The sequence below is a fragment of the Schistocerca americana genome, chromosome 10 (genome assembly GCF_021461395.2).
Source record: "Schistocerca americana isolate TAMUIC-IGC-003095 chromosome 10, iqSchAmer2.1, whole genome shotgun sequence".
NCBI lineage: Eukaryota > Metazoa > Arthropoda > Insecta > Orthoptera > Acrididae > Schistocerca > Schistocerca americana.
Window position 1 is genome coordinate 182,226,476 of NC_060128.1, and position 17,887 is coordinate 182,244,362.

At 40.4% G+C, this 17,887-nt stretch overlaps 1 protein-coding gene across 3 annotated transcripts in view; it reads left to right on the forward strand.

The window, feature by feature from the left end:
* LOC124552492 (max-like protein X) overlaps positions 1-17,390 on the forward strand; it is a 43,786-nt gene extending 26,396 nt beyond the window's left edge. For all 3 annotated transcript variants that reach the window (XM_047126774.1, XM_047126775.1, XM_047126776.1), the window contains exons 4-7: positions 75-215; positions 7,182-7,349; positions 7,841-7,954; positions 17,067-17,390. In XM_047126774.1, the coding sequence (XP_046982730.1) occupies positions 75-215; positions 7,182-7,349; positions 7,841-7,954; positions 17,067-17,147 (504 nt within the window). In that variant the 3' untranslated portion in view covers positions 17,148-17,390. The remainder of the gene's footprint in view (positions 1-74; positions 216-7,181; positions 7,350-7,840; positions 7,955-17,066) is intronic.
* Positions 17,391-17,887: the final 497 nt, after the last annotated feature.

Sequence of the window (17,887 nt, forward strand, 5' to 3'; positions counted from 1 at the left end):
TGTTCTTCTGTGGAATGATTATCATGATCCTTAATACAACTAATTTATGTGTGTTGGCTTCGTATCGGTTGCAGGCAGAGCAGAAGAGGCGGGATGCCATCAAGAAGGGTTACGATGCGCTGCAGTCGCTGGTTCCGACGTGCCAGCAGCCCGAGACATCTGGCTACAAGCTGAGCAAGGCCACCGTCCTCCAGAAGTCCATAGACTACATAGAGGTACTACTCAGCCCCCCCAACATGGCTGTGGCCTGTATAGAGCTGATGCCAAAAAATTCTTGATCATTTTGTGTGGCAATGTACAGTGAGTCCGCTAAGTTGTTCATTTCAAATATTTCCTGAAAAATTTAAGATATCGTCATTCTCTTTTCACCCAAATGAATTGTGAATATGTTCTCACTAATTGATGTGTAGTCTCTCATCGCAACTGTATTAATTACAGGTATCCAAATGATTAATGGAAAATCTCATATTAAGATGTGAAACAAATACTAACAAAGAGATATAGGGGCTGGCCAGTACTTACCTCAGCTCAGTACAGCCGATAGATTCACAAAACAGAACAGAAAATTTACATTCCTAGCTTTCGGAACTTTGTTCCTTCATCAGGGAGGAGAGAGGGGATAAAAAAGGGAAGAAGAGAAAGTGGATTCAGTTACTCACAACCCAGGTTATGAAGCAACAGGGAAAGGTAAACAGGGAGGGTAGCAAGGATGGAGGCATGATTTGTGTAGGTAGCTTCATCAGTAAAGAGAAGTCTTTGAAGAAAGAACCTGTTGTCACATCAGAACTGAGTGACAGAATTCTGAGCACCTACTGCAGTCGTGCTAGTTAATTGGCTGGTGAAGTGATACACTATGCGGACAGAAGCTCTTTGTGCACAAAATGCGAACAATGCTGGGTTGAATTATTCCAGATGTACTCGTAATTTCTTTGGGGCTAAAATATTGATTATGAGCAACAGCTGCCAGAAAATATATTTTGTTCACTCCACTAATTGTGTGGCTGCTCTTACCCTCCAGTGTCCTTGCAGTGACAATTTTTTTGCACATTTGGTGACTTGTCACTCTTGTCTGCCACTCTCTGTTAGAATAACTATGAGAGGACAGCTCAATTACTTCGCATTCGTTTTGCACTCTCTGTAAAGTGATAACATGTCTGGTTTCTCTTGATTTGTGTGAAAGACATTTATTTTTTCAAACTATGACACAAGTGAATGACAGAGAGAAAGCCAGGCAGAAAAAAAGCTACATTACCTCGGTGTCCCTTTCATGCTGGTATTGTGGTGGTGCAATTCAGTTTCTTCCTTATCCGATCAGACACGTTTTCTTGTTTGGGCACAGAATCGCCAACTTTTGCATATGGATGTTGAAAACTGATAAAGCCTAAGTTCTGATTATTGTAATTGTTCTGATACTAATAATCATATTTTAGAGTGAAATGCTATTGAATTAGTCTGTTGTAGAACTGTGATGCCAGCAGCAGAAATTATAAGAGACAGTCAGATGAAAAAACGACAGACAGAAAAGAAGTAAGTGAAGTTTTCATAATTTGAGAAAGAATTGCCAGGACTGTTTGTACATTTACCCACTACGAGACAAGATGGTCAGTGCCTTTGTTGAAAAATGTTTGCAGTTCCCTGCCTCTAGGTGTGCACCTCTGTGTCCAAAGGAAATTGATGGTCACAAATGTCTTCCTTCAGGGCCCTAAAAGTATGGAAATCACATGGGGAGAGATTGGGATGGTATGGAGGATGTGTAAGGGCTTCCCAGCGAAACTTCTGGAGTATACTCAAAGCAGACTTGGCAATATGTAGGCGAGCTCACATCCACCACACAGTCCTGATCTCTCCCCATGAGATTTTTGTATTTTTGGAGTGCTGAAGAAAGACTTCCGTAGGCAACAGCTAATATTTTTCCAGGAAGGCACTGAGTGTCTTGTCTCACAGTGGGATAAATGCATTAACAGTTATGATGATTATCTTTGAAATAATGAACAGTTTGCTTACTTTTTTCCATCTGTCTCTCTTTCGTTTGATTGCCACTACTCTGTAGTCCTATGTAAAATGCAAAGATGGTACCAATATATCTGTGATTAATATAACTGTTAAGAGACTATATGTTGTTCAGTAATGATTTTCTCACAATTCATGTTGGTGAAAAAAGAATTATGATATATATATTCACTGACACTTGAACATAAATGCAAGGTATAACAACCTCCCAATCATAGACACACAAACAAACACAAACATACACAAAAAATTCAAGCTTTTAGGAGAGGGAAAGACGAAAGGATGTGGGTTTCAAGGGAGAGGGTAAGGAGTCATTCCAATCCTGGGAGCGGAAAAAAGGACAGGTATACCCCCCCCCCCCCCCCCCCCCCCACACACACACACACACACATATCCATATCCATCCGCACATACACAGACACAAGCAGACATTTGTAAAGGCAAAGAGTTCGGGCAGACATGTCAGTCGAGGAGGAAGTACAGAGGCAAAGATGTTGTAGAATGACAGGTGAGGTACGAGCGGCGGCAACTTGAAATTAGCGGTAGTTGAGGCCTGGTGGGTAACGAGGAGAGAGGATATACTGAAGGGCAAGTTCCCATCTCCGGAGTTCTGACAGGTTGGTGTTAGTGGGAAGTATCCAGATAACCCGGACGGTGTAACACTGTGCCGAGATGTGCTGGCCGTGCACAAAGGCATGTTTAGCCACAGGGTGATCCTCATTACCAACAAACACTGTCTGCCTCTGTCTGTTCATGCGAATGGACAGTTTGTTGCTGATCATTTCCACATAGAAAGCTTCACAGTGTAGGCAAGTCAGTTGGTGAATCACGTGGGTGCTGTCACACGTGGCTCTGCGTTTGATCGTGTACACCTTCCGGGTTACAGGACTGGAGTAGGTGGTGGTGGGAGGGTGCATGTGACAGGTTTTACACTGGGGGCAGTTACAAGGGTAGGAGCCAGAGGGTAGGGAAGGTGGTTTGGGGATTTCATAGGGATGAACCAAGAGGTTACGAAGGTTAGGTGGACGGCGGAAAGACACTCTTGGTGGAGTGGGGAGGATTTCATGAAGGATGGATCTCATTTCAGGACAGGATTTGAGGAAGTCGTATCCCTGCTGGAGACTGGACCCTGTATAGACCCTCTATATACTCCTTCCACCTTTCTGCTTTCCCTTCTTTGCTTAGAACTGGGATTCCATCTGAGCTCTTGATATTCAGGCAGTGGTTCTTTTTTCTCCAAAGGTCTCTTTAATTTTCTTGTAGGCAGTATCTATCTTACCCCTCATGAGGTAAGCCTCTACATTCTTACATTTGTCCTCTAGCCATCCCTGCTTAGCCATTTTGCACTTCCTGTCGATCTCATTTTTGAGATGGTTGTATTCCTTTTTGCCTGCTTCATTTACTGCATTTTTATATTTTCTCCTTTCATCAATTAAATTCAGTATCTCTTCTGTTACCCAAGGATTTCTACTAGCCCTCGTCTTTTTACCTACTTGATCCTCTGCTGTCTTCACTATAGGCACCTCAAAGTCTTCTCACAGCCTTACAGCATTGCCACTTAGTGATAATTTCAAATGTTAGTAAATAAATAAATAAATAGACATCTCTCCTTTTACTGTGCAATATGAAAAAAGGACAGTCTCATAGTTTATAGGTGCATGGGATATACATTTTATCATGGAAACGTAAAACTATTCTGAGACATAAAAATAAAAGTTCAGTAAGAGGTGTGAATCTGTTCGACCTGTGTAACGAAAAACGCATGAATTTGCCTTCTGTTGGACCTTGTAGAAATTCCAGCAAAAAAGTTGTTAAGAAAACTATGAAATCAATTTTAGTAACATCTGAGATGACATTATTATGTCATGGTACATGTAAACACATTTTATTTATGAGAGACTCAGTGTGTGACTGTGCGAGTACTTGTATTCCACATTCAGGATTTTAGTTCCGTCGGTTCGCCTTAATATGACCGAGAATATTCGCTACTTCTCAAAAAATTTTATGTGCAACTTTCAGGCCAATAGTTATGTTGAACTCGAGCAAAATATATGTGTGTGTATGGTTTGTGAAACCTAAGTTTAATCGTAATTTCAGCACCAATAAGAAATGTGATGTAGGTTAACCTTGTTGCCAATGATCTTCTGTAAAAGCTACAATATTGTTGACATCTATAGGTTGTGAGAAAAGTATGATGAACGGTGCATTCCTTGTGGCGATGCTTAATAGTAAGTTTTAATTTTACATCAACAGAGAGCAAGATTTGTGAATGGAACCATCCCAGACAATAATGCAAGTAATTTCCTTTTACCATACACTTTAAGTGATGTGGGAATAATCAACCTGTACTTCCGAGGAAAGTGGGTAGTCAGACATATAGACAGGAAATTGGCTGCAGACGTATTATGAGGGTGGGGTCCTCACATTGACCTGAAGGTGTAGTGGGATACAACAGAAAAGTATTTCGGGGGTATCTAACCGTGGGAATTGGTGCGAACATTGTGTTACCTGGTAGAACATGACTCATGTTCATAATAGTGTATTCTAAATGAAAATACCCATCATAATTATGATAGAATAGTTGAGGCTTTGTTTTATATATACATAATTACACAGGCGTGTCAATGGAAGTACAAATTATCTGTATTTTGAGCCGCACATTATATCGATAAACATACCAATTCCGTGCAGTGTGTACATTACAATAGGAAAAACAATTTTTAACTGCCTCTCCTTTGATCAGTTTTATTTTATTTTATTTTATTTTTTTGTTTTTTTAAACTGAAATAATATGACATTCGTATCAAAAGAGAAATTGCCCAGAACTTACCTTCATGTGGCAGAATGTTTAGATTCATAAAAAATGCAGTTTGATTTCTTTACAAGTTATAAATAACCTTTGGCTCCCTGTATTTTACCCCTGCTATCTTCAGATTTCAAGCAGCGTATTCCAAAACTTATTCTAAATCTACTAATGCTATAAATAAAGGTTTGCCTTTCTTTAAGCTATTTTCTAAGGTACATCATGTGATCAGTGTAGCCTTGTGTGTTCTTACATGTCTCTGGAATTCAAATTGATCTCATCACAGCTTCAGTTAGTTTCATGTTTCTTCTGTAAATATTTGTGGCAGTAATTTGAGGTTACTGTTAATACAGGTTGACACAGAAAAATGGAAACTTTTGGAACACCTAATAAAAAATAGAATAAAATGTACCAAAGATTTTTACTGACAGCAACTGAACAACAATAACTTACCTGGTGAGAGACAGTAATCCAAATTATTAATGTCTGAAAATTGTATCCTGTGGATGTTGTCCTCCTGTACATATGCAGTATTTTGATCTGCTGCCAAGCGGGGTCGTGTAATGGTTAGCACACTGGACTCACATTCAGGAAGGTGACGGTTCAAACTTGTGTCCTGCCATCCTGATTTGGGTTTTCCGCGATTTCCCTAAGTCGCTTAAGGCAAATGCCAGGATGGTTTCTTCAAAAGAGCGTGGCCACTTTCCTTCTCCATCCTTCCCTGATCCGAGCTTGTGCTCTGTCTCTGATGACCTCGTTGTTGACAGGATGTTAAACACTTACCACCTCCTCCTCCTCCTCCTCCTCCTTGATCCTTCAATCTGCACTTGAGGTTCCTCACTGATTGCTGCAACATGTCAGCTGGGAACCACAAATTCCGTGTTGAGTTCTTTGCTTTGGTACACCCATTGTTCTCAGGCAAGTCGTGTAGGTCATACAGATGTATTAATCTGGAGGACAAGAGAATGCCATGGAGTCTTGAAATGACATGATTACCAAACAATTCTTGCACAGCTGCCATTGATTGCTTAGTAGTTTGCAATGTCCGCCATACTGTTAAATCCAGGTTTCAGTAATTTGTGGATTACTGTTCGATGCAGGTGCAACAGAAGATTGCAAGGTCTCAGCATAACAATCTGAAATGTTTGAAGGGTGTTCATGTACTTCATTATGGTTGCTATTTGCCCAGTAATGGTAGTTCTGCTTATTCACATAACCTGTGAGATGAAATTGGGCCCCGTCGACATTCACAGCTTGTGTGGAAATCCATTGCCCTTATTTACATTAGTCATAATTTGCTGACAGAATTCCAATCATAACTGGTAATTGTTGTCCTTCAGTAGTTACACAGGTTGCTTGTAAGGATGAAATTTCAGTCATAATGGAGAATTCAGTGAACACTCCCTCATGGCACTCTGCTAACAGCTGCTTGTTTACAAACTGAATGCCGTTGGCTCCGTAAGACTGAAATGCGTGCAGTATGAGCCCTTCTCGGTCATCCTGTCATTTCTTTTGTAGAGCAGATTGAGTCTCTTCAAAATTTTTAATCGACATTTTTATCGAGTTTAGAGGGAACCTGACTGTCACCTTGTATTAACACTTTGAAAACCGGCCATTTAGAACAACATTGGGCCAGGAAACTCGGCTCGTATGCTTTTATTTGAAGTGTTACTGACACATATGTAATTGATGTATGTTGAAGAGACATATTAAAACAGGACCAAGCTTCAAGATTTATTTTTTGTATTTACTTTAGTTCTTTGACAGATTACAAATTTTAAAATAATGATGACAGAAAGTATAATTATCACCCCAAGAAAAATGTCTGAGTTGACTAATTGAGCAATTCCTTCCTATTGGAACTTCAAAATTTCTTGCTCACTCAACAGACATGATTTATTTGTTGCAGAATTACAGCAAACTGCGAAACCTAATGAGTACACCCACGAAATTACATCAGGGCGACTGTGTTGGCTCAACCATTTGTGACAGCAGCTGTTAAGTTCGCTAATGTTTGTTTCGAAATAATTCTAGAAATTGACTCCAGTAGGCATCACCAGTCAAGATCGTGAGACATCCGTACGTTGTTCTCGTATGAAATGAGTCCAATTTTTGAGCAATTGGTGGCTCATACATTGAGAAAATCAGGGCCCAGCCTATACTCATGCAGTCTTCTTGGCACAGAGTTGCGGCCCAAGCTGTGTTCCGGTTTGGTCGCAGTCTCTAAGGTGTTAATATGCAGGAAAATTGGATCGTAACTCCGAAATGATTCAAATTTGATTGTAAAAATAAAATGCTTTGACTGGAGACTGCATTTTACCAGAAAACATACCCACAACATGTCACATTGTTGCCCCTCTCATTACAGTTCCTGCTGCAGCAGAAGAAGAAGCAGGAGGAGGAGCGCAACAGCCTGCGCAAGGAGGTGACGGCTCTGCGCATCATGCAGGCCAACTACGAGCAGATTGTGAAGGCGCAGCAGAGCCAGCCAGGGCAGGCTGTGCAGCGCGTCTCGGATGAGACCAAGTTCCGCGTGGTGAGTGTGTGCCACGGTTCCCTCAATCGTTGACGACATTTGTAAAAAGTGCCGCCTTCATACGTGTATGGTAGTGAACGGCATCAGTGCATATTGAATCTGTTTTCTGTCACATAATTTGGATAGGTAGCCTACTACTGTTTATTCGTAGCATTGTCCAGGACACTGAAGTAAATTTCACTCTCTTAGTAATGAAAAATTTAAATAATTGATATCATACCTAAGGAATAATTTGTATGTGAGAAACTAAGGTGGACAGTGGAAAGTTTTTAAAGATACAGTTATGTGCCATAACCACTAATGCAGACACTAACCCCGTAACATATACAAGAGAGATAGCACCGTTATTTTAACATTTTTTTCCACCTCATCTGTTCACACATCCAATAATTTACCCCAGACTATTAAAATAACTGTTGAATTTGTAATAAAAAAATGAAAAACCCTTACAACTTCAGGGTGTAATTATAAAAATTGTCTTTAATCTTCAGTTTCAGGCTGTGATGGATCAACTCTTCCAATCATTCAGCAACATCTCTGTGTCAAATTTCACTGAACTGTCAGCTTGTGTCTTCAGCTGGTTGGAGGAACATTGTAAGCCACAGGTGGGTGATAGTAGATAACTAATATACAAAATAAAAATTCACAAGTCAATACCTGCCATGTTTGGTAACTTTTAATAGTGAAGTAGTACTGCATTTCGTGCAACTGTTTCAGCGTCATGATTGGCCTCATCTAAATGCAGCTGGTAGGCGCATTAACACGGGGCTGGAGAATGCACTGATGGCAGAGGGCATGGGTCACATTGCATTGGCGCCGGTTGAGTCTGTCAGTAGATCGGATTTCACTAGGCATAGCCTGCACCTCAATAGGTATGGGAAGGGGAGGCTGGCGAAGCTTATAGGTGACGGTGTAGGGGTGGTGGTGGGATCGCTCATGGAAAAATTCCTGTAGTAGTTGGTGTTAGAGCTGCACCTTTTTTGGATTGAAGTCGGAAGTTTATCAAAGGGCTCACCTTCAGAGGACGTCATGTTTCCAAGTAGAGAAGGAATTAGCATATTTCATCAAAATATAAGAGGTATTAGAGGTAAAGTTAGCTAACTGCTTATAGATGTTGACTCTGAAATTATTGGTATATTGGAGAACCACTTAAATAATTTGACAGTTCAGAGGCTTCCTCTACCAGGACACAGATTAGCTGGCTGTTTTTCAAGGGGTTCCTTGTGGAGTGGGGGAGTAGCCATGTACGTAAAAAGCAGTATTCCATTTGAGTCCATAGATGTATCATGGCACTGCACTGAACAGGTATTGGAATGTTGTGCAGGAGCAGCTGAGTTTAGTGAAACTAAACTACTAATTGTTGTTGTTTATAGGTCCCCAAACCATTGACTTCAGAGCATTTCTGCTCAAGCTAGAGAGGGTTCGTGATTCACTTTATAGGAAGTACCAGAAATTTGTTTTATGTGGTTACTGCAATATTAATTTTTTATATGATTGTGCAAGAAAAAGGATATTGATAGATCTCCTGAATTCATATGATCTGATGCAGATTGTGTTTTTTCGAACTAGGGTGCAAGGGAACAGTAGCAGAGACATAGACAATATTTTTATTCATTCTTCATTAGTAGATATGCATTCTGTTAGTAAAAGGGTGAATGGCCTTTGTCATTTATAGGATTTATAAGTTTTACAGCTCCGAGGGAAAGTATATCGTCACTTAAGAATGAGAAAATTACTTTCGCCAGGGAAACACTGTATTTTCACCTGGGAAAGAGTGCGTTTTTAACTGTGAAATTTGGGAAAAATTGTTGGAATCTTTTTTTTTTTTTTTTCCTTGTTCGCGTATGCAGCCTGGCATTGCATAGCATGCTGCATGCACCCTGACATTGCATGACGTGCCGCATGCACCTACGGGGACATGCTGAAAAGTAAAGCTCTGAATTTTTTATTCTGTTCTCAGTATTGCCTGAGGTATTACACGTTCTGCATATTATTCAGTCGACTTTCCCACTTTGCTGATGCAAATTGCAACCTGTGGCCTAGAAGGCTCTGTATTGTAGTGTGTAACATGGTAGTATGTAATGCAATGATGTCGGCGAGTTTCTAACCACAGAAAATGTGCTTCCAATTGAAGTCCATAGAAGAATGAAAGCTGTGTACAGTGGTGATCGTATTGGCATCACAGATTTGAGACGTTCGGTTGTTTATTCTCGTAATGAAGGGAACAGTGGTCATAATGTAATATTACACGCTGTTTAGGCAAATGACACTTCCGACTCCATATTTATGACAAGGAATGGTGATCGTGACAAAATAGTAAAGTAGTATTAGGTAGGAAATATGTCGTGAAACACATACTGTGCACAATTGTTTTGTTTGACGTTTGTGCAGAGTTGAACAGAGAGATGTGAGGCTCGAGTAATTGGCAAGATGCGACGGAGGATAAATGTCTTCACCTACTGTGCGTGGGGACTTTTATGCGTTGATATCACAGCTTGGTGGTGTCTTGACTGTAAAGGAAGAGCCATCCTCTCCAAGAATGTAAACAGCAACAAACAAAGGAAGGTCTAAAATGAAATAACTTACTTCTTGTTGGGCCTTCAAGGCAGACGTTATATTTAATTGTTATATTTAATTTAATTATGAAGTAACTGTGGTCTATGCACCCATTGAAGCAAATAAAAGATAGTCAGTGATGAAACATTGAGATATTTAGTAATTAGAGTAGATATTGTTTTTCCTTCTACCAATAACAGCTGCAGAGCAGATGAGTTCAAGTCATCGCAGGGCTGCGCACAGTTCTATGGAGTTATTGCTTGCAGGACCTTCACATAAAGAAGATAACGAACGGTGACTGAGTTACATTAAAGATAAATTAATCCACAATGCATAGGGTGACAGATCAGTGTTTGTGTTCTGATTCAGCTCCAGACATATAACAAGATGGCCAAAAACACTTCAATAACATCCTGTGTGTCAAAGGTTGGAGTGGATGACTGCATACAGCAACCAACAAGACCCCTCAGAATCGGGTTGATGAACTCGTCATAAAAAATTGTCAGCTAACACAGACATAGTTCTAAGGGAGGTGTGGCATATCACAAGAGCGTGTTCAGACCATCATTGCAGAACTGTGGTACAGGAAACACTGCACGGGTGGTGCCTCGAATGCTCATTCCTGGCCGCAAAGGTTCACAGACACTGTTCAAGACCGTGATGTCGGATGGCAAAGTCATGCTCACAGTGTTCTATGATGATCGAGGTGTGCCGCACTTGGAATTCGGCCTAAAGGCACCACTGTAAACTCTGCAAGGTACTGAGAGACTCTCAGAAAATTGAAAGCAAGGTTTCAAAGAGTTCGTGTCTACACATGGAGCAGACCACACACGAGCATTGCGACATCTGCTACAATCCGACATCTTGGGTTCACTGTCATTGATCATCCTTTATACTGTTCTGACTGGGTCCCACTGATTTTCATCCATTTACAAATCGTAAAGAATGCCTTGATAGTGATGAAGCGGTGCAAGCAGAGGTAGGGTTGTGGCTCTGTCAACAAAGTCAGACATTCTACGGTGACGGTATCAGCAAACTGGTCTCTCTGTGGCAGAAACATGTTTGTCGCCAGGGTGACTGTGTTGGGAAATAAATGTTTAGACGAGAAGAATAAAGATGTAGAATGTTAATAAAGTTCATTTTATTTGAAAAGCTTTAAGAATTTTCACATAAAAAATTTGGAGGCATTATTTTTCACCTCATCCTTGTAGGTACTAGTGGATACAATGAACATCTGAGAATGAGGATCTGATTTTGGGGAAGGGGGGACATATGTGAGCTGGCTGGTTGGTACTTCTCGTCTGGCAGCTTTCCCACACTGGAACTCTTAGCAGTCTGTAGCAGCAGGGCCTCACCATTGGTGACAATGCCTTCATTTGACTTAGTTTTCTTGTTTAGTCGGCTTCTCCAGAGGCCCTACTGGAGCTGTAAGATTTTACAGCTTTGGCTTTCGAGGGTGTTAGAAGGTGTCTTCCACTTTGTCAGCATCCTGAATCTCACTCTTCCATTCTGAGATGCCTGTTTGCCCAATGGTCAACCTGAGGCTGATGACCGCACTGCTCTCTATGATGTCGTTCTGCTTATCAACACAGGAATAGTTCATTGCCATGACTAAGCTGTGTTGCAACATCGTATTTCTCTGCACAACATTTTGGTTTCTAATGCCAGTGACATCTTCAGAGGATGTAAAGACTTCATTTGTAGATTTCCAACAAGCTAGCATTATGAAGCTCGTCTGAGCTTGAAAATAACTAACGGAAGTCCTTATAACTTTAGAGGATATCTCCAGCACCAGAAGCCAGGACATAGGCTCAGAAACATGTCTTTGAGTACGTCCTAATGCCCACAAAACCAAATAAAAACTGGCCACAGAAGCCTGAATTGTATGATCAATATTTGCAGTGAAATTTCTTGGCAGATTAAAACTGTGTGCAGGACTGAGACTCTTGGTTGGGATCTTTGCCTTTTGCTGGCAGGTGCTGTTCTGACTCAGCTATCTACCCTCACAGGTTTACCTCGGCCCGTACCTCATCTTGCACCTTCCGTGAGGTTCGAGTCTCTGTGCAGCACACCGTTTTTCTGCCGGGAGGTTTCATATCAGCATTTCTTTCTTTAGTATTTGCAGTGTTTGTGTTCCAGAGATATCTGCTATGGAGAATTGTTGGTAGAACTTTAAAAGGGGCCATCTATGTTTCGACCTCGAGGTGTAGGTAACACCTGTTGCAAACATTCCATAAAACTTATGATGGTGGGATAGTAGAACTGTACATAACTGTGTTTCTGTTTTGATTGCAGGAGAAATATTATTTAATGTAACAACCACCTTAACCCTTTCTGCTGCAGTGTCGATTAGCGCACGACATTGTGAATTTTGTTTTCCGCTCCAATGTCGAGCCTCATACGACACGATTTTTCGCAGCTCCCACACCGTCAATTCTCGATTCTGAGAGTACTGGGCATCAATGGTGCTTAGTGCTGCCATCTAGGGGAACGTGTGTTAACCCAGTGTCAAACTGTAGAAGTTGTGTTGAAAGGAATGTTGGAATTATTACGTTCAAGTTCACAAGCGCGCAGTGGCTAATTTTTCATGTTCAGTTCTTTCTGAGGAAGAGATTTTACAGCTTTGTGAGAAATCAATGGTAGTAAGAGTGATTTTGAATGTGAGAGTGGTTCATTTCTAAACAATTTTAGTGAAGATGATGATGGAAACCACGAAAATGTACATTTATCTAGTGATTCAGCAGAATATTTGTGGTGGGAACGAAAATGACTCTGACTTTACAGACTTTTCTTTTGAAGATTTGAAGTTTGGTTTTTTAATTGGATCTGGTAATGTTCCATCATCACCAGTTGGTTTCTTTCAGTTAATTTTTACAGACAGCATATTTCAACAAATAACAGACCAAACAAACAGGTATGCTACAGCAAAAATAAGTAAAGTGACACCACTTCCACAACATTCTGCGTGGTGAGACTGGAAAAAAGTTACCAAGGAAGAAATGAAATGCTTCCTTGGTGTGTTATTGAATACAGCATTACAAAAGTGTAAAAATTCACATACTTTTTTTTTTCAAGAGAATGGTTGCAATCATCTGACTTCTTTTCAGACTGTTTTACTTGCAGACTATTTATGCAAATTTTCTGGGCACGTCATGTTTCTAATCCAGAGAGTGCTATACATGTCAGCAGTCAGGTTCAGTCACATCTGAGTAAATCGAAGAATCTGTCAGATTACTTGTCTCCCAAGTTTCTCAGAATTTATTGACAGTATAGGTATTTAGCTGCTGATGAATTTACAGTATCATTCAAGGGTCATCTGTTACTCAAAATGTACACTCCTCAAAAACAAACAAAATGGGGACTCAGAGGTTTACATGATTTCAGATTCATCAAGTTGCAGTTTGATACCTTATTTTGGCACGGTAACAAAAGAGTCATTGATTCGTGTAGACCTGAATTTTTTGAGATCATAGTTCTTCAATTGCTGGCTAATATGAGAAATGCTACTGAGCAATCAGTGTATCATATAGGCGTTGAATTGTCAGGTGAACTGTCAAATCAGAACGTGCATCTCACAGGAACGATCCACGGCAGTCGCAAAAATCTGCCAGCTGCAATCAAGAAAGCAGTTCTGCAATTGATGGAAGCATGAAATAAAATGTCTCCGGAATAGCAAAATGATGGTTCTGGCATGGCTAGATAAATGAATTGTTCTCTTGCTCTCTACAGCAGCTAATAACTCAGTACGACTTACAGGAAGGAGAAAGGAAGGAGAGGGAAGAAATAATGAAAAAAAGCCTGAAGTGGTGGCGAAAACTGTACTTCTGGTTGTTGGAGGTAGGACTTGTAAACAGCTATTTGCTGTACGAGAATCACTGTGAGATAAACAACTCGAAAAAATTGTGTCTCAGAGTTTTCCGTAAAAGTATTATAAGAGACTTAGTTGGTGAAGAAAGAAATCGAGGGCAGAGTTGAGGATGTCATTCAATTTCTGATGATGAGGAACACTTGAATGGACAGTTGGACATTATTACTTCTATTTACATTTGTCCATGAATGAACACTAGTCCTTCTTTTATGTGCCATCCCATGTGAGATGCCAATAGTGATCAGACATCATATTTATTACCCAATAACCTTGATAATGATGTTCCTGAGTTTTAAGTTCCTGATGATGGAACTGTTCACCATGTTCCTCTGATTTGCCAACCAGATTGTCCTGAAAATTGTCTAGTTGTGAGATTATAAGGTGTAGTTTTAGGGAGACCTTGCATCGCAACTGCTCAAACGACTGTAGCAGATCTTTCACTATTTTCTTGTAATCAGGGTGCTTATCTGGCCAGGGAAATGATGCACAATATATTTTCAACTCCTCTTAGCTTGCTGTTCCATTTGTCATTCTACTTGGAGTCTTCTTCAGACATCAACCCATGTACATCCAATTCTTCTTTCAACTTTGCAGCCAACAGGTTTGGGATTTGGCTACACGGTTGGGAATTGGTTACACAGGTATTGGAGACAGTTTCCTCTTTTGTCCAATGAATCACAAACTGCTTCATCGGTGTGAACTTAATGCACAGTGGAGGCATTAGAATGTGATCTGGATTATTCAAATGCTTACTCACAATGTACTTTGAACTTGCTGTTATGTTTCTCCTCTTAGGCCACACTCTCGTAGTCCAATATGTAGCAATCTGCTATGAATCCCACACTGTGCAGTGGTACTGCAAAAGAAATGAAGATGCACAAGAATAGTGTAGTGAGTGTCTTTAGATCTGTTTCATCTCTTAAGTATTCTTCCAATAAAACTCATTCCTTAGTTCATCTTCCCCATAACATTTTCTTTGTGTTCTTTCCAATTTAAGTTGTTCGTAAGTGTCATTCCTAGGTGTTTAGTTGAATTTATGGGCTTTAGATCTGATTGATTTATTGTGTAACCAAAGTTTAACAGATTTCTTTTAGCAGTTGTGTGGATGACCTTGTACTTTCCATTATTTATGGTCAGTTGCCAATTTTTGCATAACAAGGGTACCCGAAATCGTTAATTGTTACAAGAAACATTCTAGAAGTTCATTAACAAATAATTTAATGAAAATGTGATGTTCCTGAGGGACGATTCCATCTGTTTCTGTTTTACTTAAAAAAAAATTAAAACTGCTTCCTGTATGATTTATCAAATTATAAATTTCTCCCATACGCTTACTGAATTCTAAACAATAAAATATTTGTTTATCTTTGTTATCAATGAGCACAACACAAGGTCTTAGCCTGCAGACTTTTAAGAACTTTTAAGGTTTTTGAAAACTGGAAACAGGTAGTATTTAAATGTGGATAAACTTTATGTGCCATACTTATAGTTGATAGCTGTGTTTAAGATATAAGCCATTAAGTAGCAGTGTGTGCTAAAAAAGTTTGTATGCAGCTCATAGTTAAAGGCTCTGAAGTGGAACCGCCCCAAAATACAGAGTGATTAATTAAACTTCCACTAATTGGACCAGTGTAGTCAGAAAACTATTTACCGTATTGGTACCCAACTTTGTAGGAATGATGATCAGAATGTGCACTGTAGGATTTGCATTGTTATAGTTGGAGCCATGAATGATGGCGGTCGAGCTTAGGAATGCTCTGCGCTCCTACGTCATGCATACTTCAACAGCCAATGAGCATTCAGTAGTGTTCTGAATGCTCTGCTCTGAATGACATAGCTAATGTAAGCGTTAAACATGAGTGATTGTAGTGAGTTGTTTAGTAAATTTATTTCATTTGTTGGGAGTTGTCATTGCTGATGGCGGTGGTATGATAAATTCTGCATAAGCAAGTGAGAGACATAATTTGCAGGAATTCAAGCGGAAAGCATGCGCGTACTGCAACTGGTGCTTGGAATTGTCAACAATGCCATTCCTGTCCGTACCTTGACGTGCACAAACTGCCATCATCCGTGGATCGGATTATAGTAGTGTTAGCGTGTCATGACTTGCTGTTATGTGCCGGCAACATTTCTCTTCTCCTATTCTGTTCTTCTTCCGAGATCCTTAGTATCCTCTTCTCTTGTTTACTCCACTAGTGACACACTATCCTTTTCCTGTATCCTTCTCAGTCGTCAATCTGTGGTATATTGGTCGGTGTGTACTTGCTCCTCCAATTTTCCTTTCCTTCCATGTGATCCCCATTTGAGACCCATACTTTTGTATTTCAGTAACCCACTTGGTTCGTGTATTCCGTCTTGTCATTCCTATTGTGTCTCATGCGTATTTATACCTTGTAACATTCCTGCTCTCATTGTTCGCTAATATTTGTATAACATTTAGGTATAATTGCAGTTTACTCCAAACTAACAGCTTTGTTTCAATAATTTCAAAATTATTCAAAACCAGGAAGTGAAACTTGCCTTTTCGGATCAATGCCTTTAATGATTGTTGATTGTAAACATTTCTTTAGTAGGCTGGATTGTTATTAATTTGCACACAACCTGTAGAAGTGTGGATTTTTGAATAAGTATCAACAGCCAAATACTGCAATTCTTCCATTTATTCACATTTTTCTTGCCGACATAACATCGAAAGCAAATTTTTGCCTTCTGCTTGTTCAGCCACAATCTCATGCACTGTAACTCTGTGCGCTACTTCCCATCATACAGCTGTGCTGCAACTACCTCTCCCGCCAAAATTCAGGACACAAATTGAATCAAAGACATAATGTTTCATGCAAAAGATGTGTGATGAAAATGATTTGAAGTAAAATAACACTTCTTGTTTTTAAGTTTTTTGTGTACTTCTTATAATAATTTGAGATTATGAAATAATTTTGTGAAATAAATTAATTGGTCTGAAGTATTCATATTGTTTATAGACAGTTGAAAAGGTAATTTGAAAACATTACTAATAACTGTTTTTAGATATGACAGGACAACATATACAATCATTGTATAAGCTTAATCTGCTCCAAAAGTAAATATGTGTGAGTCGTCTTAATGATATAAACAAAACTGACAAATTGAACTTGTTTATTGCACAGTGACATACAATGAAGATACTGATACCCCTTGAAAGAAACTGCCATACTGCAGTTGCATTACATCCTTCACAAGTGCACATGTAGATAAGTGGTGATGATTCTGTATCCTTGTCACTCATTGCAGACAATGCTTTATTGGTGTTGCAGACGCTGCACGATGTGGTGCTGGGTGTCTTGCAGCAGCTCAACTCGCAGTTGGCTCTCCAGGGTGGCGGCGCCAGAGTCTGAGGTCTGCAATATCGCTGCCAGTCGAACCGTGTCACGTGCCTGTCCGGTCCAGAGGTGGCCTGGGAGGAGAGGAGCAGCGTGCCCGTAACACTTCCTCGCTGTGGTGTCCGTAGGGTGTCCGCTTCCCTCCGGCTCGTCTGGTGGTCTCACGTGGAGTAGCAGTCGTGGTGTGGAGTGCTCTCGTCACGTTCCACACCTTGCCATGGCCGGAATCTCTTGTGACATCAGTCTCTGCGACTGGGGAACAAAGTACTGGAAGGGGAGAGGGAGGCTAGCAGTATCGTAGCAACTAGCATCGCCAGAGAGCTGGCACAGAGTCTACCGATACGGTGGTGTCTCGTTTACGGTGCAGCACTGCTCCAGAGGAAGTAATTTTTATGCGGTTACTTTGCTCATTCTGCGATCATTAGTATCGAGTCTTGAGGCATACACAGGTCCTCAATCTTTGTACTCTCCGTTTCTTGCAGTGTATCAGGTGAGATGCAGTACTTGTACATTCTGCTACAGTTACCAGTCTTAACAAAAGGTGAGCAAGTGGACACTAAAATTACTCTGTCTTGTGCTGACTTACAGACTCACTCCCTCTCATGTCCCTCTCCCATACCTGTTCCTCTCCCCTCCCTTCCTCTCTCCCCCTCCCACCCCACCCCTCCCCTCCGAGGCCATTGCCATTTTCTTCCCCCAGCTTTGTCCTGTGAGCTTATACTGCATCTGTAATGACCACATAGTAAATGAGATGT